The sequence below is a fragment of the Malaclemys terrapin genome, chromosome 1, assembly GCF_027887155.1.
Source record: "Malaclemys terrapin pileata isolate rMalTer1 chromosome 1, rMalTer1.hap1, whole genome shotgun sequence".
Lineage (NCBI taxonomy): Eukaryota > Metazoa > Chordata > Testudines > Emydidae > Malaclemys > Malaclemys terrapin.
Genome location: NC_071505.1, coordinates 31,572,161 through 31,599,799, shown reverse-complemented (window position 1 = coordinate 31,599,799; position 27,639 = coordinate 31,572,161). Strand labels below are relative to the sequence as shown.

General features: G+C 41.9%; 1 protein-coding gene across 2 annotated transcripts in view; it reads right to left on the bottom strand.

The window, feature by feature from the left end:
* Positions 1-27,639, bottom strand: part of TBC1D22A (TBC1 domain family member 22A) — a 446,515-nt gene that overhangs the window by 238,444 nt on the left and 180,432 nt on the right. Inside the window, exon 9 of one of the 2 annotated variants that reach the window (XM_054019874.1) lies at positions 25,610-25,719. In XM_054019874.1, coding sequence (XP_053875849.1) covers positions 25,610-25,719 — 110 coding nt within the window. The remainder of the gene's footprint in view (positions 1-25,609; positions 25,720-27,639) is intronic. The other variant, XM_054019883.1, reaches the window with a different exon arrangement.

The following is a 27,639-nucleotide window of genomic DNA, read 5'->3' as shown; positions in this document are numbered from 1 at the left end:
TGGAATATGTAGTAAACAGACTTAGAAAACTATTGTTATGTACATTTATTTAATGACTATATAGTAGCTTGATTATTTTAACCTTACATTGCTTTAAGGATGTCAAAGGCCCTAGTCCTCATGATGATTAAGTCCATGCTAAATTTGAAGGATTTTCCTCTTTTCAACCTCCTGAATTATCCAAGTGCAAAGGAGCAACAAGTGAAAAACAAGCATAGGTTGGGAACTGCACCTGGTGTATAATTACTCTAGCAAAGGAAAATAACATACTGAACCTGCACAGTAAACTATTTCCTTAATTTTTTTATACTGTTTCTCAGCCAGTGTTTTCAAACTTGGAAAACAACATTCTGTACTGAGGACCATATGCTTGCGATGTTTTAATTTCTAAAAACTAAATAACCAATTTAGTCTAGTTTAAGGAATCATCTGAATAATATTTTTAGAACATCAAAATTATTATTCCGTGCTCAGATAATGAAAAAAATGGTTAAATACAGGAAGTTTTCAGCTTCTGAAGATAGATGCTTAGAATTAATGTGCCTTCTGAAGCATAACTATACTGTCACTACTGCAATGCTTTAAATACATGATGAATACATGTGCCTTATTAGAGCTTTCAGTTGCTCTAACCATTAATTATCAGGTATATTTTCTATTTTGAACTGTCAGATTCTGCATGGCTTTTTGGTTAAAGAAAATGAACATTTAAAAAAAAATTGTGATGGCTGAATGCATTTTGCAGAGATGGAAAAAGTACTGAAAAGGAAAAAAAACTGAAAGACAGCTTTTAATGTAGTCACTGAAGGAGAAAAGCAGTCAGCTAAATCTAAAAAGTACACCTGTCAACAACTTCAATAATACTTGTAGCCAAGCATAAGAAGAACACTACAGCACTTCTCACCTCTTCAGGTTCGACAAAATATCCACAAACAAATTCTTGATGAAAATGAAATAGATACAATTTACAAAAATAGACTGAAAATACCACACAAAATATTCACTTTTTACAGTTTTATAATCTTTATTTTTAATATAATGAATGCATGAAGCCAGTTCTATGTTTTTCATATTAACAGACATCTACCACTGCATAGTCAAGTATTCCTTTTTCCACATGTACAAAAAATAAAATGTATCCTTCTTAAAATCACATAGGTCAGACTCAATCAGATTTATAAATTATTCCATTTATGCCTCATGTAACAGACTGTTTGCACTATTATAGGTTTTATAGTAATAGACTAAGAAAATATTATCAGACAATTAAACTCAATTGAGGACAAAATAATACAAGTAATAAGACACAAAGTTTGAAGTACCATGCAAATTTCATAGCCCCTGGCAGAATCAGGCCCACTTGGTGTTGTAGTAGTGCACAATCACCACCAGACTGTCTCCTTGTGTCAGAGTGAAAGGTTGCAGAAATTTTCATCTCCCTTGCACTCTCCCAGGCCACCTGTCTTTGCATGCCACTCAGCCCTCTGACTGAGAAGCTCCTAGTTCAAACCCTTTCCAGGATAACAAAATGTTCAAGTGCAGCTGAAAGTCCCAAATAATCAACTTATCTTCTGGGCCTGGTGATGAACCCTTTCCTGTAGTTCAACTGCCTTTCTCCAGCTCTGGTATCAAGCACTGTCCCATCCAACCTACCTTTTCCTGAGTCCTCTAGCCTCCAACAGCGTTCAGTGCTCTGGTCCTTCTGAGAAGCGAGCCTGTCTGTCCAAGAAGTGGCTTCTTCCCCTGACAGAACTCTCTCAAGTCTATTTATAAAAGACCAAGGTGTTGAGTTATCACCTGATCTTTCTTTAGCCCTAACCTCTCTGGCTGACAAGTAACTACTTAATTACCAAGTGAATGTGACTAACTAGGCCTTTAACCCTTTCTCACCATCACAGGTGCACAGAAGAACAAAAGCCTTTAAGGCTTTACATGATCTTCATTTTCATATTGAAGGGTAATGCATATTTTAAACGCACTTATCTACTTCTCTTCTAACTCTGACAACTGTTGGTTCATCTTATGACTCCTTAAAGTCAGAAAACCAGAGAAAACTTCAGATACTGACCACTATTTTGTATGTCAATGGTATCACTCCTCCAAAGGTGACTTTTTGCCCTTACTTAAGAGATTTCTTGGCAGCTAAAAACATTAGGATAGAAATCATAGTATTATATAGGAAATATCAGACAGTGTCCTGGAATACACCTGTGTTGGAGGCAGAATTTTTTTGAAGATACTCAGTAGTACACGCTGCAATTCATCCAACAAATCCACTACAGCAGGCTGCACAACATGCGGCCCAGGGGCCGCATGCAGCCCACATGGGCTCACTGTGCGGCCCACGGGGGTTGAATAGATGGGCTCGCTGTGTGGCTCGCAGGCGGGGTGAGTAGGCAAGCGGTGGGTGAGGGAGGGAGGCTGAGTAGGCAAGCGGGCGGGCAGTGGCGGGGAATGAGTAGGCGAGCCGGGCAGGTGGAGGGCTGAGGAGGCGAGTGGGCGGGCAGTGGTGGGGGGGCAGGTGAGCCGGTGGCAGAGGAGGGGGGGCTGAGGAGGCAAGTGGGCGGAAAGTGGCGGGGGGGCAGGTGGGGTGGGGGGCTGAGGAGGCGAGCGAGCAGGCTGTGGCAGGTGGTGAGTAGGTGAGCCAGGGGAGGCGGGGGGCTGAGGAGGCGAGTGGCGAGTCGGTGGCTGACCTGTTCTACTGATCTGGTCTGGCTCCCATTCCCTCTCCCAGGGCCGGCTCCAGGCACCAGCAAAACAAGCAAGTGCTTGGGGCAGCACATTCCTAGAGGCAGCATTCTGGCGCCGGCCATCATAGGTGCCGACTCCAGGGCATGGGGAAAAAGTGCCCTCGCCGCCCCAGCTCACCTCCGCTCTGCCGCTGCCTGCTCCCCTGAGCACGCCGCTGCCGCTTCGCTTCTCTCTCCTCCCTCCCAGGCTTGCTGCGCGCGAAACAGCTGTTCTGCGCAACAAGGCTGGGAGGGAGGAAAAGTCAAACGACAGAGCGCTCGGGGGAGGCGGCGGAGGTGAGCAGGAGCGGGGAGTGGTTCATCTACCCCCCCCCCCGTTACTTCCTGCGCCCCCCCGCCCTAGCTCACCTCCGCTCTGCCTGCTCCCCTGAACGCGCCACAGCTCTGCTTCTCCCCCCTCCCTCCCAGGCTTGTCACGTGCGAAACCGCTATTTCACGCAGCAAGGCTGGGAGGGAGGAGAAGCCGAGCGGCAGGGGCTTGGGGGAGGCAGTGGTAGTAGAGCGGAGGTGAGCTGGAGAGGGGAGCTGTTCCTCTACCCCCCATTAACTTCCTGCTCCCCCCCCCAGCTCACCTCTGCTCCGCCTGCTCCCCTGAACGCGCCGCTGCTCCGCTTCTCCACCCTCCCTCGCCTGAGAGGGTGGGGGGAGAAGCAGAGCGGCAGCACGCCCAGGGGAGCAGGTGGAGCGGAGGTGAGCTAGGGCGGGAGGTCACGGGGGGCCTGCAGGAAGCAACAGGGAGGGGGGGAGAAATGCAGCATGCCAGGGGAGAAGGCGGTGCTGGGGATTTGGGGAAGGGGTTCGGAAGGGGTAGAGTTGGGGTGGGGCTGGGGGCACGAAAAAGAAAGGGGAGGTGGCCAAAAATTTTTTTGCTTGGGGCGGCAAAAATCCTAGAGCCAGCCCTGCCCTCTCCAAGGGTTGCAGCTGTTTGGAGGTGCCTGCCTTCCACGCCTTCCTCATTCACACCTCATTCATTCAACAGGCCAATTGATTACAAAGTGGGGGGAAGATCTTATTCTACTTTCAGCAAAAAGACATTTTTCTTTTACCTTAATTATACTACCTTAGGGGCCCACTATAACATATTACCGAGGTTTAATCCTGCTGTTTTGGTGGGGCGGCGCTGGGGAAGGAGGGTTTGTTTCCGCAGGGCAGGTAGCGCGGGGGGGGAGGGGGGGCTGTTTTGGCGGTGCTGGGGGGTTGTTTCCGTGGGACGGGCGGCGTGGGTTGTGTTTCGGGGGGGGGCTGGGTGGCGCTGGGGGGAGTGGGGGTTGACGGTGCTTGGGGGGTTTTGGCCCTCAGCTGTTTTCTTTGGAGTAATATGGCCCTCGCCGCTTTACGAGTTGTGCAGGCCTGTACAGAAGAACATGGATATGAGGACTCCATAACTGTTAATTTTAATAAAACTCGACTTAAAACTCGTAGCGATTTCTTAAGTTACAGGAGAGGTTCTGCATGATTTCTAATCGCAAGGCTCTCCAAACACAATACCATATCATTGGTACTAGCCATATAACATATCAATATCTTAGAAAAGCAGGCACTAAATCTAGTACTTGTGTTTCACAGAACCTAAAGGTCACAATCAGAATCAGGGGCCCATTGTGCTATGTGCAGTCCAATCACATAGCACAATGGGCAATCTTTAAAAAAAAAAAAAAAAAAAAAAAAGTTTAACACAATAATACTCAGGATAGAGGATCTAAAAAGTGGGAAGTGTTTAATATTTGCTTATAATAATCACATATCCACTTCCTACTTATGCCTATTCCTACTTGTACAATTACATAACATATGTGACAACAACTTAACACTAAGATTAAACTATAGCCACTTTACTGTGTGGAGCTGCTGTCCATGCTCATCATTACAGTATTAACACATACTAGAAATGTGCCAAGGAGGAGGCAATGTTTGGATTTGAATCCAGTTTAAGTTAGGGTTCAGGTTTTAGTCCAAGTCAGAGCTAGGTTTCCAAGAGCACTGGAATCCCAGAGAGAGGATGAAGGGAAAAATTTACATTAGTGTTGAAGATCTTGCACAACCTTTAAAAACCAAAAGAGTTTATCATTACATATTCATAATTACATGCAATAAAAAGAGGGTATGCAAACAACATACACAGAGGTATGCCTACCCACTGATCCAGCACACTGACAGAAATATATGCTTTGTATAAATGAAATGATGATTGTGTAGAAGCAGAGAGAATTGACTGAAAACAGCACAACCACAATTTCTTCCAAGATGTATCTATTTTAATTCATGGTCCTTTTTCCTAATGTGACGCTGGCAGAACAGGTGCCAGCTCATGCCAAGGCCCCAGGCCTCTCTAAACTCTTACAAATGCACAGCTGGAAACCATTTTTGCTTATCTGCGTTAACATCTACTATCTATTTTGATAAAGCTAAGTTGATAAGAGGGTGTTTAGTATTTAGACCTTATAAAATGCTTGTAGGATCCTGCATGTATTGATCTCACTTATAACTTCTATAGCCAAAGTTATATTGAGTGTTTGCATCATAAACCTCTGTAATTGTGCAACTCAAACAGGAAAAGAAGCATTAATTCAAGGGTTTGTTCTTCCTACAAGATGGCCCATTAAAGGCAAATGAGGTATTTCTAGCATCAAAGGACAGAGGCCCTGTTGACTGCATTCCTAACTCCCTCCAGGAAGGAGAGACCTATGCATGAACTCTTCCCATCAGTCTGGACTCTGGAGTGGAGGGGATAACAATCACTGACAAGGAGAAAGTGAATCTCTTTCATACTGTCTGGATTATGAGATGCAAAAATTCCTAAACATAAACAAAGATCCCCATGCTGTTTGGCATAGGTTAGCCCTGAAAGACATTTTGAATTGACAGATTTCTACAACTGTCACCTTTTGAATTACCGACTGAAACTCATTTGTGTATATATGCTTGCTTGAACCTGGAATTAACTCTCATTTCTTTTTCCTAGTTAATAAACCTTTAGTTAGTACAGGCATTGTCTTTGGTGTGAGCTCTGAAGCACAAGCTGATCTGAGGCAGGGTTGTAACCAGGGCAGGGCGAGTGGTGCTGCCACCCCAGACACAAAGCTGCAGAGGTAGAAAAATTTGGTGGAAAACTGAAGAAAAAATGGTAGGGGGCACAAATATGGATGCTCACCTCGGGCGCTAAAATGCCTAATTACGGCTCTGATTAGGAGATAAATTACTGGTTTCTTGGGATTGGTAGCAACCTGAATATTTTGTGATCTTTGGACCATTTATCACAAAATCCAGCTTGCCTGAGTGGTCAGATAGACTGGAATGACCAAGGGGACCGTCTGTGACTCCATGGTAAGACTGTTAGTGATCCAGCAGTTTACATTTGTTACTGGGCTGGTGAAATCTAATTATAAAACATACCACCAGTTTGGGGTATCTGCCCTGAGGTTGGCACACATGGTTGTGAACCACTCCAGACAGCATGACACCCACCAGTAAAAATACAGACAGGTATGAGACATGCAGAGGTGTTCAGAGTAGAAATTTGTGTGTGTACTGTCCTACTATTACCTCTGTGATGAAGGACGAGAGTAAAAAAAAAAAAACTGTAAATGTTTCCTGTAATGCCCAGTACTAAAATCTCTACATTTAAAAAGACACTAATCCTCATTCTCTGAAGACTTTCTATATTTCCTGTGACCATCCATAACATGAAAATATTCTCAGTATTAATATACTATGCCATCAGTGGAATGCTCATTACAACTATGAAACACCAAGCAGAATGTCAAAGTACATCTCTGAACTGCTGTTTAGGGCCATCTTCAATCATTCAATACAAGAGACAGATAGCTGCCTCTCCTTTAAGACAGATTTTAAAAACACAGAATTCAATAAGTTCAACTTCTCAGTCATGTCAATAAGCTATTTAATCTGAGAATGTGTGCAGTTCTGGATGGCCCTTCTCAACAAAAGATAGATCAGAATTGGAAAAAGTGCAGAGAAGGGCAACAAAAATGATTAAGGATATGGAACAACTGCCATACAAGAAGAAATTAAAAAGACTGGGACTGCTGTGCTTAGAAACAGACAATTAAGGGGGGATATGATAGAGGTCTATAAAATCATGAATGATATGGAGAAAATTAATAGGAAGTGTTATTTATGCCTTCACAAACATAAGAACGAGAGGTGACCCAGTGAAATTAACAAGCAGCAGATTTAAACACAAACGTAAGGAAGTACTTCTTCACAGAACACATGTTCAACCTGTGAAACTTGTTGCCAAAAATATAACTGGATTCAAAAAAGAATTAGATAAATTCATGGAGGACAGGTCTGTGACTTGCACTCTATATGATTTTATGAAAATATGATAATGAGTGTGAATATAATGTAACTGAAATATGTTTCATGCAAAAGGTCTCTTGTAAGGTATCATTACAAAACGTATAATCTACTGAGTGTGGTCATCCTATTTGTATAAATGTATCACTTGTATCTGAAACTAGAAATATGAAATATAACTGAGGTCCTATTGTAATTATGTAAATTGTGGGCCATTAATGGTGGTTTGGAATCTTGATGGCTCCTGTCATAACTATAAAGGGAAGGGTAACAGCCCTCCTTTGTATAATACTATAAAATCCCTCCTGGCCAGAGACTCCAAAATCCTTTTACCTGTAAAGGGTTAAGAAGCTCAGGTAACCTGGCTGACACCTGATCCAAAGGACCAATAAGGGGACAAGATACTTTCAAATCTTGGTGGGGGGAAGGCTTTTGTTTGTGCTCTTTGTTTTGGGGGAGTTTGCTCTTCGGACTAAGAGGGACCAGACATCAATCCAAGCTCTCCAAATCTTTCTGAACAAGTCTCTCATATTTCAAACTTGAGAGTAAACAGCCAGGCAAGGCGTGTTAGTTTTATCTTTGTTTTCTCAACTTGTAAATGTACCTTTTACTAGGGTGTTTACCGCTATTTGCTGTGACTTTGAACCTAAGGTGGGGGGGGTCCTCTGGGCTCTTTAAGTTTGATTACCCTTTAAAGTTATTTCCCATCCTGATTTTACAGAGATGATTTTTACCTTTTTCTTTAATTAAAAGCCTTCTTTTTAAGAACCTGATTGATTTTTCCTTGTTTTTAGATCCAAGGGGATTGGATCTTGATCCACCAGGAGTTGGTGGGAGAAAGGAGGGGGGATGGTTAATTTCTCCTTGTTTTAAGATCCAAGGGGTTTGGATCTGTATTCACACGGGAATTGGTGAAGAGTCTCTCAAGGCTACCCAGGGAAGGGAATTAGCACTTTGAGAGTGGTGGCAGCGGACCAGATCTAAGCTTAACTACCAGCTTAGAAGTTTCATGCAGGCCCCCACATTTGTACCCTAAAGTTCAGAGTGGGGAAGCAGCCTTGACACCTCCCATCAACTACGACAATTGACTGTAGATGTATCTGTTTACTTGCAAGTCTTCCTCTATACATGTGTGCTGGCAAGTGGGTAATGAAGCATTACAGTAACATGTGATCATGTCACCTTAACTGGAATCCATCTTTAACCTGGTGCTTTTCCATTTAAAAGGAGGGGTGGGAACAAAGGATTGCTGCCTTGTGCAAAAGATATATAAGGGGGTGGAACAGAACAAAGGAGACTGCAATCATGAGAAATCCCCTAGCTACCACCTGAGCTGGAACAAAAATTGTACCGGGGAAAGGATTGGGCCCAAACTAGGAAGGCATCCAGTCTGTGAAAAAAAGCCTATTGAAACATCTGAGGGTGAGATTTACATGTGTTCAGTTTTCTTACTGTATTAGGCTTAAACTTGCATGTTTTATTTTATTTTGCTTGGTAATTCACTTTGTTCTGTCTGTCTTTACTTAAAACCACTTAAATTCTACTTTTTGTATTTCATAAAATCACTTTTTACTTATTAATTAACCCAGAGTATGTATTAATATCTGGGGCGGGGGGAACAGCTGTGCATCTCTATCAATGTTATAGAGGGCAAACAATTTATGAGTTTACTCTGTATACGCTCTATACAGGATAAAATGGATTTATTTGGGGTTTGGACCCCATTGGGAGTTGGGTATCTGAGTGCTGAATACAGGAGCACTTCTTAAGCTGTTTTCAGTTAAGCCTGAAACTTGTGGGGGACGTGGTTCACACTTGGACCTGTGTTTGGAGCAGGCAAGCGTGTCTGGCTCAAACAAGCAAGTCTCTGAAGTCCCAAGCTGGCAGGGAAAACTAGCTCAGAGGTAGTCTCAGCACATCAGGTGGCAGTCCCAAGGGGGTTTCTGTGACCCAACCCATCACAAGGTCCACCAATGGCTATTAGCAAAGATGGTCAGCAGCGCAACCTCGTGCTCTTGGTATCCCTAAACCTGCAATGGCCAGAAGCTGGGACATGACAACAAGTCATTCAAAATTGCCCTGTTTTGTTCATTCCCTCTGAAGCACGTAACACTGGCCACTATCAGAAGATAGGATACTGGGCTAGATGGACCAGACCCAGTATGACCATTCTTATGTTAACTTATCTGGTGTAAAAACACATTTGAATGTATTTGATTATTCAGATTATTTTATGTACAGTGGAAATAGATGCTAGCTTTGGGGTTTTTGGGGGGAGGGGGTATTTTGTTTGTTATACTATAATAAAAATTCACACCCTTCAAACATGACATTTTTAATTACTGAAGTTGCTGAACATACTGTAGTTTTTTTGTTCTCATATACCATTTTTATCTGAGATGCACACAATCATGAGTAAGAAGGGAAAATGATGTGTGTGAGTAGAAAAAGTGACATAACAGAGTAAGCATATTTTGCAGGAGAAAGTCACTTTGAAAATTTTCAAGGAGACTTAGGCTCTCAAGTATCTTGTGATGATAATCTTCGGCCATCTTGAAAGTTTTACCCAAAAAAATAGTCAGTCTTCTGTAGACCTTAGATACTACAGAGAATTTAGGTTTCAGAGTAGCAGCCGTGTTAGTCTGTATCTGCAAAAAGAACACGAGTACTTCTGGCACCTTAGAGACTAACAAATTTATTTGAGCATAAGCTTTCGTGGGCTACAACCCACTACATCAGATGCATAGAATGGAAAATATAGTAAGAAGATATATATACATACAGAGAATATGAAAAGGTGGAAGTTGCCATACCAACTCTAAGAGGCTTATTAATTAAGATGAGCTATTATCAGCAGGAGAAAAAAAAACTTTTGTAGTGATAATCAAGATGGCCCATTTCAGACTGTTGACAAAAAGGTGCGAGGATACTTAACATGGGGAAATAGATTCAATTTGTGTAATGACCCAGCCACTCCCAGTCTCTATTCAAGCCCAAATTAATGGTATCTAGTTTGCATATTAATTGAAGTTCAGCAGTTTCTCATTAGAGTCTGTTTTTCAAGCTTTTCTGTTGCAAAATTGCCGCCTTTAAATCTGTTACTGAGTGACCAGAGAAGTTGAAGTGTTCTCCTATTCGTTTTTGAATGTTATGATTCCCGATGTCAGATTTATGTCCATTTATTCTTTTGCATAGAGACTGACCAGTTTGGCCAACGTACATGGCAGAGAGGCATTGCTGGCACATGATGGCATATATCACATTGGTAGATGTGCAGGTGAACAAGCCCCTGATGGCGTGGCTGATGTGATTAGGTCCTATGATGGTGTCACTTGAATAGATATGTGGACAGAGTTGTCATTGGGCTTTGTTGCAAGGATAGGTTCCTGGGTTAGTTTTTTGTTGTGTGGTGTGTGGTTGCTGGTGAGTATTTGCTTCAGGTTGGGGGGCTGTCTGTAAGCGAGGACTAGTCTGTCTCCCAAGATCTGTGAGAGTGATGGATCATCTTTCAGGATAGGTTGTAGATCTCTGATGATGTGCTGGAGAGCTTTTTGTTGGGGTCTGAAGGTGACGGATAGTGGCGTTCTGTTTTCTTTGTTGGGCCCGTCCTGTAGTAGGTTACTTCTGGGTACTCTTCTGGCTCTGGCACTCTGTTTTTTTTCCCCACTTCAGCAGGTGGGTACTGTAGTTTTAAGAATGCTTGATAGAGATCTTGTAGGTGTTGGTCTCTGTCTGAGGGATTGGAGCAAATGTGGTTGTATCTTAGAGCTCGGCTGTAGATAATGGATCGTGTGGTGTATCCTGGATGCATGTAAGTAAGTATAGCAGTCAGTAGGTTTCTGGTATAGAGTGGTGTTTATGTGATCATCGCTTATTAGCATAGTAGTGTCCGGGAAATGGACCGCTTGTGTGGATTGGTCCAGGCTGAGGCTGATGGTGGGATGGAAATTGTTGAAATCATGGTGGAATTCCTCAAAGGTTCTTTTCCATGGGTCAAGATGATGAAGAGGTCATCAATGTATCGCAAGTAGAATATGGGCGTTAGGGGACAAGCGCTAAGGAAGCGTTGTTCTAAGTCAGAATTTAGGGCTTTCTTCAACTAAATGCAGGATTTCTAGTTTTCTGTCACTCCACATCCATAGCAAAAGCCACAGAATTTAGGGCTCAAAGAGCTACAGTGAATTCCACTTGATCACTAGCGGAGCCAGACTAACCAACAGAAAGCAGTCTGGACAGTATTGTTACAGTGACCCAAATTCTCTCTCTCCATCCTCCTCCTCCTCTCCCTCCATTCCCTTCCTGTCTCCACTAAGAAGGAAGTTATACCCTAGTCCTGGTTCCCACTGGTAATAGCAGGACAGAGTCCACTGAGACTCAATTCCATACCGAGCACACTGTATGAGACCTAACTAGCAAGAGACACTGCTTATTGATACTCACTTTATATAGCATTTACAAAGCAGGAAAGAGTTTTGATCCATTACATGCTCAATCTTAATCATAATATTGGTCAATTATTATCAATATCACATGGTGTGGCTGATGTGGTTAGGTCCTCTGATGGTGTCCCTTGAATAGATATGCGGACAGAGTTGGCAATGGAGTTTGTTGCAGCCACACCATCAGGGTCTTGTTCATCTGCACATCTAACAATGTGATATATGTCATCATGTGCCAGCAATGACCCTCTGCCATGTACGTTGGCCAAACCAGACAGTCTCTACGCAAAAGAATAAATGGACACAAATCAGACATCAAGAATTTTAACCTTCAAAAACCAGTAGGAGAACGCTTCAATCTCCTTGGACACTGAATAACAGACTTAAAAGTGGCAATTCTTCAACAAAAAAACTTCAAAAACAGACTCCAATGAGAAACTGCAGAACTAGAATTAATTTGCAAACTGGACATCAAATTAGGCCTGAATAAAGACCTAAAATAAAGGGAGTGGATGGGTCACTACAAAAGTAATTTTCCCTCCCTTGGTATTCATCCCTTCCTGTCAACTGTTGAGAATAGGCCACTTCCACCTTAATTGAATTGGCTTGTTAGCACGGACCCCCCACTTGTTAAGGCAACTCCCATCTTTTCATGTGCTATAATATGTATTCTACTTACTGTATTTTCACTCCATGCATCTGATGAAGTGGGTTTTAGCGCACGAAAGCTTTGCCCAAATACATTTGTTAGTCTCTAAGGTGCCACAAGGACTCCTCGTTGTTTTTGCTGATACAGACTAACACGGCTACCACTCTGAAGCCTCAAAAATTATTTCTTCTAGATACTTCACATAAGCTTTCATTTTCATATAATAAATATTCTGAATTCATTAACCATATGGTATATTTCTAGTGATAGTGAGGAGAAAAACATTGATTAAATTAAATTGGCAGACAAAGAAGCTGACGCTTAAACACTACTTTAAAAAATGTTTATATGCCACTTGAGAAGAAATATTTCTAGAGCCCTGAACATGCTTGGGAAATGCCTATCCCTAATGCAGGACATATTACTAATGAGAAAATGAAATACGACTTTCTGATTAACTTCTAAACCTAACAAACTGGATCTTGGAATGTGGGAGCATGCACATAAACTTGAACCAGGTTTATGGAAGCTGCTTATGTAAAAAATTGTGTGTCTACTAGCGATATTGTATACCAGTTCTTTGTCAGAATAGCACTCACTACCCAACTAAACCAATTGTTTGTGGGACAGAAAAGACTATTCTGGTAGGCAATCACTAAAGAATTGTATAATTATTACAATACAAACTGGACTGGCACCCTACAATTAAAAAGCTAAGCTATTTACAAATTCTTTAAACAGATTTGTGTTCAATGAATCCATGCCGGAACATTTTTCCCAAAGTAGCTGCTGCTGAAGGAAAGAGGCAGAAAGCTAAACAGATCAATCAATCTATGTGACTCTCTGAATCCACTTTAGGCAAAAAACTAATATAAGAAGGAAAGAACCTTTAAATTTGCAGAAGATATTAAATAGGAATTATCTTCCAGAACTTGTCTCTCACAAACCTGAGTAACAGCGGCAACTGCTGAAAGATCAGTTATCTAGTTTGTAGTATGGAAATAAGTATGTAAGTTAGATGTTGTAGTGCTAGTATGGGAGTAACTACAGGTATTTTAATACCCGTGTTAAACATCTGAGAATACCAAGTGAAACCCAGATGTTTTCAAAACTGAGTGGTGTCAATTAACAACTAACTGCTGAGAGCTTAATAAACTACAGATAGAAACATAGCAATCTTAAAGTAAGTATTTGAATTGATATTCATCTAGAGACTTAAAGTGTGGATCCCTGACGAGCCTTGCGCTCCCAGAGAAGCCTATCCATTCTCCTCTACCCCACACACAATTTACAACTCATCCTTGATGACCCATGTTCTCAGCAATTACATAAGACTGGACAGGATTCCCTTTGAAGCCTGTAAATCCTGCTCTTTAATCAGCCATAGAAGTTGCTAATAAGCAACACATGGCATTTCCACCCTCAAGAATTGCGTAAACTGCTCATATTCCCAAATTCACAGGCCCTGCCGCAGTAACCATATTAATATTTTATAGCTAGTTTTTCTATTTAATTGCATTTGAGTAGAACTTTTATGCAGCATATGCTTATGTATTGTGCCTCTGGTTATTTTAGCTGTACCTATTTTTTTTTTTTTAATTTTCTATTGTTAATCTCTACTGTACTTTAAATGAAGTGTTGTACTCAATTTTATATACAAACGTTAGACCTGTCAGTGACAGATCAATGTGAACTTTTTTTTTTTTTTTGCATGTTACTGGGATTCTGTGTGGGATGGTGTTGTAAGGAGTTTTTGGCTATACAAAAAAAGTAATTAGAAAATAAGCATAAATAAATGTTTATCTAGCCAGGTGTAAGGAGAAAACTGTAGGATCCGTTTTATTTTGCTGAATTTCAAACCCTTTATAAAATGATCAAATTAATAGTATCTGTAAATTTGGAATTTCTTCTATATATTTCTCAGGAATTTTTAAATTATGCGTCAATAAGAATATGCTGGCAATCAAATGGATGATCGTTAGTATATTCAATAAGTCTTCAGACATGGTTCAGGCTATAGCAGGCCTACAATATCTGCAAGTAAACATATTTCAGGAGGAAAATGTCCAATCAAGCACAAGTTCTGATTCACTAGTTTTCAGGAATGTTCAAAGAGAAGGTATGTGTTAAAAATACCATGATATATATTTAAAGTATTAAATTATCAAACTGCGTGCAAAGCACACAAATGCCTACATTAGTCACATATGGCACATGACATGAACATATAAAAATAAGAAGTATCCAATTCTGCAGCAGAGCTTTGTAGAAGTTTGCTTTGGGATGAGGCACCTTGGAATCTGGTACAAAAGACCATAGGATAAAAATAGATGTAGTTTAAGGTCCTTGATAAGTAAAGATTGAGCACACAGAGTAGATAGTCAAAAGTGACTGACAGTTCAATTATAAAACAGAATACAGACTGCAGTGACACTCTAAAACGTGAAAGCCAGATTGCATATATGAAAAGCTTCAAGATTTCTGCTCAACAAATCCATGTTATGACTGTTCTCAGGTACCAAGGACTGAGAGTCACCTGGTTACTCTCCCAGCCTCCAGCAAGAAGTCTTGCTTGTGCTTAACCCAGTGTCAGCTCCCTGACATCCCCAGTCTGTTAGCCACCCAAACCATCTCCTCTCGGCTATGCTACCCCTCACTTCGTCTTGCAGGTTAACAATAACTGTATCCTCGATCCCGACCTCCTTTGAAGCAGCCTCCTGTAGCGTTCAGCCCCTTCTCCACCGAACACTCACAGAAATACCAAGTCTGCTGTCCCCATGGGAACAGAGTAAAGGCCAGCTTGAGCGATTCAACTCAGGTTCTGCTCCCTGTATAATACCACAGCACTGAGGTATATTTATAGTGAAAACAACAAGTTTATCATCAACGATTCAAGACACAGTGAGAAAGGGTAATAGAAACAAAAGGGTTGCATATAAAACAAAATCATAACATGATTGATAGAGACTAAACTTAACATGCCAGCCTCCTGTTTAAAGTTTACTTCACCCCAAATGTCCTCTGCAGCATTTCAACAAGGGCAAGTTGGGATCCCATTTTCATTAATATAACTGCAGTGCCTGATTACTTCCTAGGTACAGAATAAAGGGGTGTCTTCCTTTCCTTCTCCTTATAGCCCCCAAAGTTTATTGTTGGTACCCAGAATCAGGATAACCCCCTCGCAGCATATTCTCTGGTGTGCTGCTTCCCTGTTGATTACAAATCCCCCCTCAACTTCATAGGTAAATGGGGCTCCCATTGTGTTGGCTTAGAATGCTTAATTTATATGTCGACAGGGAAAAGTGAATAAACATTCAGTGGAACTCTGTGTGGAAGAAAAGTTAGTAGGCCCAAAACCTTTGGCTGACATGACTGTGTCAATGATCATTGGGCTGAAGGGGAAGAGAGAATGGAAATTGCCAGAAGAACTTTTGCAATAGCCAGTCTTGCGAAAAATAGCTGTGATAGCTAGAAATTAGGAAAAGCCCCAACCGCAAAAGTACAACCTGATAATAAACAGGAAAGCTTGTTGCTTCTGTATTCCTAATAAGGGATTGGTTTTTTTCTGTTTAAGAGGATATTACAAATGAAAAGAATGTTTGACTAATTGCAGTTTTAAGCTTTATAAGCCTGTCTGTCTGTCTAATTCGGGGACACTATCCATTTGCTAGTGGCCCCGGGCATGCTCGTAAAATAAAGGAGCCTCAGGCTGTTCTGATCCAAACACAATGCGTGGTTAATTTTTCCACCACACCTGATTATCTGATCTAATTGGGACTGGGGCCAGATCGGATAACCAAAAATCCGGATAAACTAGAGAATAGGTGAGGGGGCTCAGGCTGTTAGTCCCAGGCATGGCAGAAGCCCCAGCCACCTGGGGCTAATGGCCTGAGCCCCAGCTGCCCGGGGCTAATGGCCCCAGGCAGAGGGTGGTTTGGTTAATATGGACAACCGGATAAGGGAGGCTCAGATAAATGGGGTTCTACTGTATTTTTTCTGACAGAAAACTTGTTTGTCAATTCTACCTCATAGTCGCAGATTCCATGAGTGCTCCAGGGCTAGAGCACCCACAGAAAAAAATTAAGTGGGTACTTAGCACCCACCGGCAGCCAGCACTCTTCCCTTCCCCACCGGCAGCCCCACCGATCAACTCCTCCCTCTCCCTCCCAATGCCTCCCATCTCCTGAAAATCAGCTGTCCCACGGTTTCCAGGAGGAGCAGGGACGGGGCGTGCTCAGGGGAGGGGGCGGAACTAGGCAAGAAGAGGCAGGGCGGGGGTGGGGTGGAAAGGGGTGGAGTGGGGGCAGGGTCTGGGGCTGAGCAGGGGTTGAGCACCCATGGGGAAAGGAAGAAGCTGGCACTTGTGTTCTACCTTGCTACAAACTTATTTCTAGTATTCATATATAACTCTTTACACAGTATTTGTACATGCATTTCATAACAATATTAGTGACCAGTGTGACCCTGGCTTTTATTTAAGACTTCATATGACATTCTTTCATGAACCAGAATGTACATGCCAGAATCAGGATATTCTTGTAATCCCTTTGCCAGTCGGCATTGAGGAGTTCATGGGTTGCACATACCAAAACATTTTCAAAGAGTATTAAACCTGTTTTCGTGCCGGATACAGATAAATATTGATGAGACTGGTAACTAGTCACATATGAAAGAAGAGAGATTGAGGAAACAAAGATAATATTGAGAAATTTGAGGATAGAATAGTTACTATTAAACTTTCAAACACTTAAGAGGTGGAGGAGAGGAGAGTCTGCTAGAACACATACAAAGACTAATCATCTCTCTAACTTGTGAGCAAAGGTACCCTTACATCAGAAATCTCAGAACACCAAAAAACAGCCTGAGTAAGGCTATATCTACATTACAGAGCCTATGCGGCATAGTTATGTCAGCAAAGATATGCCAGTATAGCTGCCAAGTGTAGATGCAGCTTACACCAACAGAAGATTTTCTGTCTGTGTAGGACCACCACCTCCTTGAACCTCGTTAGCTACATTAAAAGAAGCCCTCTTTCATTGACACAGTTGTGCCTACAGTGGGGGTTTTGTCAGCATAGTTGTGTCATTATGGGGTGTGGTTTTTCACTCCCCTGACTGATGCAGCTGTGCTGACATAGCTTCAGTGCAGACTCAGCCTAAGTCCTCTAAAGTGAAAGATAAGGAATAAGAAACTGGGCCAACTTATCTAGACATAAACCAAGCAGCAGCAAACATAAAAGTAGGCTTCCTGTTCCTGACAAGAATCTTAACTATGTCAGAAGGCAAATACCAAATACCTAATCTATTCAGGGACTCAGCAGCAGTATCTATACTGAAAAGGGTGTCATCCAACTGAGCACACACATCTACACACATTTTCAAAAGAAGGGGAGGAAAACTGAAGGTATTCTCAGTCTTAACAATCCTAGATTGGCTGCTGATAAACCCATGCCACAGTACCTTTCTGAACAACTTTGGAATCTAGAATCAGACAGCCATGGGGAAGAGAGGTAACAGAAAAAATTATTTTTCCATTAAAAAGGGAAGCAAATGAAATTTGGGCCTCACTCTTACTAACTCACTTCTTATTTTTTGGAGAGACAAGACTAAATGAACTGGTACCGCACTCCTAAGGGAAGAAGTAGTAGTGTGACACATCACCTCCATATTGGTGCACATAACAAAATTCATGTGATGGGAGTGGGGCCGAGGGGTTCGGAGTGTGGGAGGGGGCTCTGGGCTGGGGCATAGGGTTGAGGTGCAGGGGTGTGAGGGCTCCAGCTGGAGGTGTAGGCTTTGGGGTGGGGCCAGGGATGAGAGGCTCAAGGCTGGGGCAGAGGGTTAGGGTGCAGGGGTGTGAGGGCTCTGGAGTGGGGCTGGAGATGAGGAGTTTGGGGTGCAGAAGGATGCTCCAGGGCTACAGCAGGGAGAGAGCTCTCCCCGCAGCAGCACCTGGGTTGGGGAGCAGAGGTGCCTCTCCCCGCCGGAGCAGCTCCGGGGCTGGGGTTGCAGGATAGGCGCCCCTCCCCCAGCCCCAGCAGGTCCAGGACGGGGCTGGAGCTGGATTCAGGCCGGGCCACCCCGGCCGTGCCTGGTTGGGGGCTGGGTTAGGTTGGGGCCGGGGGAGAGGGGCGCCCCTCCCCAGGCTGTGGCAGGTCTCCGGGCGGGTTCCCTGAGTGCCTGCGCGTTTCTAAAAAGGCTGCTGTGCGGCTGCAAAACTTACAGGGAAATTAGCTCATCACTGTAGTATCTGAGCGCTTTGACCCCCCTTTTAAAACTTTTGAACTAGTAGGATTATTTAAACACCCTACAGTCACAAAATATCAATAGCCCTGTTTAGGTTGTAAACTCTAAGGTAGAGTCTGTCTCTCACCATGGGTTTGTAGAGTGCATAGCACAATGGGGCCCTGAACTTGTTTGGGACTCTCTTCATGCTACTGTCAATCATTCTGGGTATGGTTTGGGAAGGGAGGAAGAAGGGGAAGGCAGCAGGTTATTTGGTTTTGAATATAAACAATGTTCAAACTGAATTAAATTAATTTTGTTTGGTCGCACGGACAAAAGAAGTAGGAAAAATAACTGACAAGAGCAAGCTACTTAAATGCAAGAGATGTAAAGCAAAGAAACAAACAACAACTTATCCAAGTAACTATAAAGAGGACCCTGAGTGGACCCAAGTCATGCCCACTTCCTTGCATATTGGCAGACTTAATTTTGTTATCCTAAAAAAACCACCCATGATAGATGGGTACATGCTTGGATATTTCCAGTGGCAACTAATGCACTATATAAAAGGTCTTAACATATCTACATATTTCAAATGTTCCTTGCTGCATCTCAAGCCTATTATTTCTTCTTTCATCCTCACAGAAAAATAACTGGTTGATCCAAACATACTAGTTTGTGTGCACAAGTGAGACTTGGAGGGGTGATCACTGAACTCACTTTTTGTAGGCAAGAGGGATAGCAGTATACATTAGGGAAAGTGCAACTAAATTCTTTGGGGTCTTTCGGGGAAACCAGGTAAAGAAATACATTATATTATTTTTTCCCATTGTTAATTAATACTGAATTTATTATGCACTCAACTCCCAGGGCGTTCTTTGTGCTACTACTGCCAAGCAATTATTTCTCTCCTTTTGTATCTACATATGACTGGTTATGCCTTGTTACTTCTTCTATCAAGCGTGTACTATACATCTTTTCTCATTAGGAGAACACATTACATATTTTTTTATCCTTGCAAGATTTTTTTTATAAAAAAAGTATTACGAGAGCTTATTTTCTATGTTTGAGCTACATGTGCTTTGAAATGTGTCATTTATGAAGTCTAAAATAAGCAATGAATCACACTTTACAGAGGTCAAATTAAAAAAAACAAAACAGGCTACATTTTTCAGATGCTGCTACACAGAGAAAGCATGCTGCTATTTGCTTGACCTTGGATCAGGATAATTATGTTTAAAACACCCTAGGGAAAGTAGAGTACTTTTCTTCCCTAAATGTTTCATAAACAATTTTATCAAAAAGTGAACCTCTTATGACCTTAATTAGTTTGTGGCCCTTCTGCAAAATGCCTAACCCAATGAAACATTCAAATTAGAAAGCAAGAAAGCGTTATGGAAGAATAATTCTTTTATAAATAGTAATAGTGCCAAGAGCACAGCAATGCCTTTCCCGTATATACAATCTAGTTAAGGACCTTGCTGAGTCACATTAGAGTAATTTAACTGGCAAACACAAATAGGAAATTATTGTAAATTCTTTAGTGTTTTATGCAAAGATAATCAGTAGCGGTCAGCATTCCTCACCAGCAGAACGATAAGAACAAAAACATAATACTGTGGCTACAGAATTACCAAATAGGCATGGAATATACGTAGCCTTTCTACTTTCATATAGATGTACAATTTTTACTCCAGGAAACTAGCATACACTAAGTCATGATAAAATAAAACTACAAATGAATAAAGCACAATAAGGCTCTATGGTTTAAACATAGTACTGTAGTGTGAGATGTTCATTTTTAACCAAGATCCAGAAAGGGTCAAGGCAAACCCTAGTTCCACTTTTTTTCAATTTATGTGGAACTAGTATATTCATTTTAAACTCTAGACACTGCTTAAACCAGCATCAGAACATGTATATTTACAATTAATCACAATCTGTTACAACTTCAGTCCAACTCCTAGAACAAAAAGTATAAGATGCATTCTTCAGGGACTGAGCACTTTCTTTTAAAAGTGTGTCATCAATTAATACAGCCTTAAAAGAGAACATGCATTATATCGGTTCTGGGTTGGAGGATAAAGTAATGATGATCAGCTCATAGTAAGAAGAAAGAACAGGAAATACTAAGTATTATATTTTTCTAATCGGTGGCCTTTTAAATTTGGCAATGACAAGCCTCTACAGTCCTGAAGTGGCCATTTGCCTGCTGTTTGCTGCATTTTGGCAAGCATTCCTTAATGGTATATGTTTTTCATTTCACTTATTGACAAGATGATCAATTCATAGTCTTTCTTGCCCCCTGTACAAGGGTGATCTCTGTTTTACAGCCTTCTTACTGGCATACAATTGGTACACCTAAAAACTATCATATAGCATTCAACTACGCCCCACTATCACCATAAAGCAGTCCAAAATAGTTAAACCTGTAAATTACATTGGGCTCACTCATTTCTTGTTACTCTCCCATTACTCTTTCATTACGGAAAATCCGCTCAAGGAAACATTTCCACAGTTTTGGATGACAAAATTACGTTAAGTAATGCCTCCTCCCGTTTCCAAACAGAGTATTTAAACTTAATTTTCTTCAGGTACCTCTTCAGTAAGAAGGAGAGGGAATAGGAGTGGGACAGACTATGCTTGTAGATTTGAACTTGAGCTACAGAAGGCATTTGTTTCACACACACACACAAAATTCAAGGGAACATGTAGTAACACACTCATTCAGACATGAGGTATTTGGCAAAAGTTAAGATCATGCTGCCTCATTAACAAGCAGAGAGCTCTCCTAGTCACACATTACATACTCAAAGTATGCATACACCACCATTTATTACTACATTACTGTAATGCTTGGTCTATGCTTGAAACTTATATAGGCATAGTTATGTAGTCTGGGGCATAGGGGGGAAAAAAAGCCTTGACTCACACAGCTAAGCTGACAAAATTCCTAGTGTAGACAACAGAAAAGTGCTTCTGTCAATATAGCTAACATTCAGGCAGGTGGTGTTCCCACACTGGAAGAAAAAACTCTTTCTGTCAGTGTATGCTGCGGTTATATTAGGGGGCTATGCTGTCTTTAGTGTAGACATAGGCCTAGTCTACACTATAAAGGTAGTTGACATAAGCTGCCTTGCATCAGCCTAGCTTTGCATGTGTCTACACTTGAATTTGTCTCCCACCAATGTCAGCTCTCCAGTACGCCAACACAATAACACCACCTCCTTGAGCAGTGTTGAGCTACAGTCAATGTATTGAGGTTGATGAGTGTGAATGTAGACACTGCATTACCTGCGTCAACCCTAACAGTCCTCCAGCAGCTGTCCCACAATGTCTGATACTGACTGCTCTGGTCACAGTTGTGAACTCCACTGCCCCATGATCACCAAGACCAGAAGCTTCCCCCTCCCCCCCCCCCCGGTTTTAAAGTCCAGCAAATATTTGAAATGCCTCTTCCAGATTAGTCCAGCTTGGCAAGCACACCTAGCAGCTTTCCATGTGCACCTGCCCAGCGGACCACACCAGTGTGAGACTCCACCATAGTGCAATCAGTCCGAGCAGTCAAGCACAGGCAAGCCCAATGTAGGGGAAGGAACCTTGGGTAAGTATGTAAATTTATTTCCCATTACAATGATGGCGCTCCCAACTTAGTCAGACACAGCTATTGACTTTTCATTATTTTACTCTACTAGAAGAGGTAGCAGCAGTACAACAAAGAGGTAGAGTTGTTATCTCCTTTTATTCCCCTAAAGAATTAGGCAGGGCATGGGGAAGGGGTGGGGCATACAGTTTGTTCACATATACAGGGAAACCCTGGAGTCCTAGAGAGATCTTGATGTAACTTTCATGGAGGTACTCTGCAATCCCCTCCCGAAGGTTTCTAGGGACGGCAGCCCTATTTCTTACACCGCAGGAGGACACTTTCCTACACCAGTTGGCAATAACTTTGGCAAACACCATAGCAGCAAACAGGCAAGCAACATATGGGGAGCTTCAGGACACCAGCAGCAGCTGTGCCCTCTGTGCCTTTGTTACCCTCAGGAGTGAAATATCAGCTAACATCACCACCACCTGTGGAAAACGGTGCTAGTATTCAGTACCATTGCCCTATACCCATAGTTTCATACATCTAAGCAATTCCTGCCTCTTTTCCCTCACCCCTGGCAGGCCATACTCACCATGGTTGGAGCTGTGAGTGGTGCCACGCACAAACACACTGAGGCAGAACTGTTAATAACTAGGTCTTGTTTGAAACTATAGGGGAGCGAGGGAAGGGAGTTCTGAATCTGAAATTTGCTTTCCGTTGTGACTATACTGTTAATGGTACCTCTGTGTGTATTATCTATAATGCCAGCTAAATGGTGGCAGCTGAGGGGTTCCTCCTCCACACGTGAGGAATGCCTGAGCCAGATAAGGAGGAGACAAAGGTCTTGGAATGACATGTTCAGAGCGATCCTGCAATCCAGTGCTGTATCAGACAATGAACAGAGAACCTGGAGAATGACTGTTGCAGACTGTATGGAGAAGGAAACTGGACAGAGAACAGCCCAGGTGACAGAGAAGGAGCTATACCAGGACATAATGGGGCTTTTCCGGCAGCCAACAGATGCTACAGGCTCTCATGGACATTCAGGTTCAACAAACCCAGGCTCACCTCCCTTTGAGTCCATGGAGAACTGCAGTATAGCACCTCCCTACATCCCCCTCCCCTCAACATCAGGTGCTAAATTTCTACCCTTGCCAGTCCATACCAGGGGAAATTAAGGACAAACACTGACCTGTGAGAGCCACAGTTGAAGTATGGGTAGCTAAAATAGACATGAATGTTCTTTCTTTAAAATCTGTTCCATAAATTTATTAAAGTTTTAATGTATTTGCTTTCAACTTGCACAGAATTCTTGAAGTGTTTTTGTTACTCGATAAAACTCTATTGTTTGGAAAATTGTTCATCTTTATTGGTTCCCAACTTATGCTGCAGAACAGCTAGTGGTTCTGAAAGCACCCACTTAACTTGCAATTGTACACTTGGGCACAGCTCATGGGATCAGAGACAAAACACAGTGTAAAAATCATAAATGTACAGCAAGCACCACAAAATTAATAGGTGCATTGTCAGTGTTATAGTCATAGATATGCACTAAGTGCCACACAATTCCTAACAGGCTCTCAAACAGCAGGGCCAGATGGAGCACAGTACACCAAACACATTACAGGGGCTCACTCTTAAAGTCCTCTTTAGCCTCCATGAGCCATATAGCTGTGTTGAACTCTTCTGACAGCCCTTGTATCTGGCTATTCAAACTCAGCAGAAAGCCACTCCACCTCCAGTCTGGTAGCAACTTTTCTCCTTTGCTTCACAGATATTATGCAGGACACGGCATACAGCTATTGCCATTAGGATATTTTTCTCCCTGAGATCCAATCTTGTGAGTAAACAATGTCAGTGCCCCTTCAATCTACCCAAAGTACACTCAACCGTCACTCTGCAATGGTTGAGCCAATAGCTGAATCTTTTCCTTGCTATGGTGGCCAGTGTTCGGCTTCATGAGCCAGGGGAGTATGGGGTAGGCTGGGTTCCCCATGATCACTACTGGCATTTAAACATTGCCAATGGTAATCCGCTGGTCAGGAAAGAAAGTCCCAGTTGGACCTTTAGAGCAGCCTTGTGTTCTTAGAGATGTGAGTGTCATCCACCTTCCCTGACCAGTCAACACTGATGTTGCTGAAGCATCACCAGTGATCCGCCAGCATTTGCATTAACCATAGAAAAAGAGCCCTTTCTGTTGATGTATTCTGTGGCAAGGTGCTCTGGGGCCAACATTTAGAGGTGCTCCATGAAAGCCTCCAGAAATCTTGAATTGGTTCTTGCTATGCACAGCAATCTGTCCTCCAGAAAATCATTATGCTCCCTCTGGCTCTGCAAATACCAGATGATCATGCAACCTGTATTTGCAACGCTCATGAAGACAGTGCAGAGCTGTGCAGGCTCCAGGCTTCTGCCAGAGATGGCAGACAGCAACAAGTCCTGTGCAAATTCATGTGATTTTCAAAATAGGCATGAAAATTATGGGATAGAGATAGCATTATGGGATGAAGAAAAGTGCATATTGGGAACTTGACTCTCCAGTCCGAGTCATCCCTTAACAACTCATTTCTGTCCCATTACGCATTGCCAAAACTTACCAAAACAGAGCGTGCTGAATGGTGGTGAGTTGCACACTGGTATAACTACACATGGTGCATCACACTGTGCACTGAAACAAGGACTTCTGCAGTGCCGACGCAAGGGAGCCAAGTATGTACATGCATAAGCGATATACCAACTGCAGCGGCTTTATGTCGACATAACTTGCATCAGCAAAAGTTTGTAGTGAATGTAATTAAATGCATGTAATTTGCTTTGTAAACTGAAAATTTTAAAAACACTAATAACTTACTGTATTGTATGTTCGTGTTAAGGCATAGACTAATTTAAACCTCTTAAAATCTTATATTTTGACTATGTTTGGATCTAACAATCTCTTTTGGACTGTGCAGGTCCCCTCTATTCAAAACAGATAAGTTTAACTGAGGCTTTATTTCCTCATGTAGATGGTTCTAACTTTTATAGACACAGTTTTACTCCAACAGTTCATATATACAAAACCTGTATTTTAATGACTGCATTTGTTTATTTGGTGCATTTGACTGCAGTTTGTTCATCGTTTCCCCTATAAAATCAGACCACAGCTCAAGATACCCTACAAACAAACTGGCGTACTAAAAAAAGGTTTTTAAATGATTTTTTTTTTTCAATCAGGATAGCCTATTTAAAGGTTACTCTGCTAGAAAGTGGATTTTGTTTAAAATAGTCAATTACAAAAATCCAGTTTCTCATTGTCCCTCATTGATCATTTTATGTGCAGACTTCAAACAACAAATGTAACAAAATGCTTCTTTACCAATAGACACCAAGTGCTTAAAATGTCTCTGGAATCACAACCTTCAATTTCATTCTCACATATCATAATGTATTAAGACATGTAGCAGTTCTGTACCAAAAAAGTTGTGCAGCATTTTTTAAAAATCCCTTCACCAAACTCATGGCAGATTTACACTATGGGGAAATTTATGTTTTCCTCTATTTTTCTTACATGTACTTTTTCTCAACATCCTTAAAATAGTTCAAAGCCATGACATTAATCAGTTATCTTCACTAGTTAAGAACAGGATAAATCAATTTACCTGAATGCCATCAAGCAACTTGCTCATGCACCAGTAACTGTCAGCTTCAATGTTCTGCAGCACTTCTTCAGGCAGACTGGAAACATCAAAATTTTCCACTTCTTCTTCTGCTGCAGAAAAAGAAAGAGGAAAAAGACAAGTCAACGAAGTGCACAGAATAAATAAAGCAAGGTTGAGAAAAATAATTGATAACAAAGAGCCACCTTGTATTCACAATCTTCAAAACCCATTCTTTGAAAAGGGACTAAATGCATCATTTATTGCTCAACTGTGTCATTTACAGGTTCTAAATGTTAATGAATATTTAATTTATTGCAGACTGTGAAAATCCTGAATCATGTCCAATTAACTAGAATTCATATACAATAAATTATATAATTCTAGACATTTCACACCTGAGAGAGGAGTACCAAGAGCAATAAAAATAGTCTTCTAAAATATATAAACTTTTTTTTTTTACAAATTACTCTGCAAAGATATTTGTGTATGTGGGTGTGCACGCACAAACATGTATGTGTTACTTCGTTATTTTCTTTAAAAAAGAAAAAAACAATTAAAAATATTCTTTCAAGGCACGGATTGTCTCTTTTCAGTGTTGGTACAGTGCCTAACACAATGGGCCCTAATCCCAATGCTATAATAATATAAATAATTTTCTAATAATAAAAAAGATATGAATAAATATTCTAATAATGTCCTCAATACATCCCAAACAGTGACAGTACGAAGATGTGCATTCAGCACAAAAATTATTAAGAATATACACCCGACGCACATTTTTTAAAGTTCCCCGAAGTCACACTGGCTGGCTACAACTCACTATGATGCCCTAGATATGCCTTAATCAACCGCAGTGATGTCCAACCAGTGACCCTTTATTTGTAACAATTATAACCCTGGGTGGTGATTGTCTTGAGATGAAAACTGTGCTCTGTAAACTATTTCCTGTAATTTTTAAACTGGAGAGTTTGAATAGAATACGGGGGGCACCACATCCCCAACAGCTGCCCACCACTTCCCTGTAGCCTAAGAAACAGCTGGTAGTGCTCTAAGTAGTTTGTGTTAATAGCTCCGGTTGTCCCACTGTCTGCCAGGCTATGGGAGCTAGAACTGGTTGTGAATTTTTCCACCAAAACTTTGCTGGAAAATGCAATAGCCAAAACAAACTTTTAGTGGAAAATTATCCTTTTTGACAAAACTTTCATAGGAAAGGTTTCTCAGATCCATGATGGAATTTCTAGTCAAAACTGCAGTGAGAGCAAGAGACTCTGCAGTTCAGAGGTTAGCTACCTTGGATGTAACACACTCCATTTCAAGTCCCTGCTTTGAATGACGAGTCTCCCACAGCTCAGATGAATTCCCTGTCCACCAGGCTATAGAGTCAGTGTCTCTCTGGCCCAATGAATATTTGATTATTTATAAAAGTGGAACAGCTACAACAGGATGGAGGGAGGGGGGAGAGGAGACAGACAGACAGATACTACAGCCCGGTTATTAGGGCACCCACTGGGATGTGGGAACCCTGCTTGGCCTGATTCAGAGGATGGACTTGAAGCTGGGCCACCCACTTGTCAGGTGAGTTCCTTAGCCACTGGACCATTCGGAACTATTCTGTAGTGGGTCTCTCTCTTTTTCATTAATTTTATTTGAAATGTCTCATGTTTACTCTGCATCAAAAAACAAATTGCAAAACCTCAACATTTTCTGCAATATGGATTTTTTGTTTTCCAGCCAGTCCTACTGGGAGCCCTGAGGTGCGCATGATATGAGCTGCCTAAGGCGTGGCCTAGCAAAGAATGAATCTCCACCTTTGCGTGGCCATAAAGCAGCACAGAATAGCAATTACCTGAGAAACTGAAAATCCACAGTAGATTAAAGCTCCCTGATATTCTGCCCCACTCCCGCAGCCTGGGTGCTGCTCTAATTTGTCCCAGATGGCAGTGGTGGCCAAAGAACTATATGCCAGCTTGGAATAGCCAAGCTTGGGGTAGCTGCACTTTCCAACCACTTCCCCTTGGTCCTTACCATGC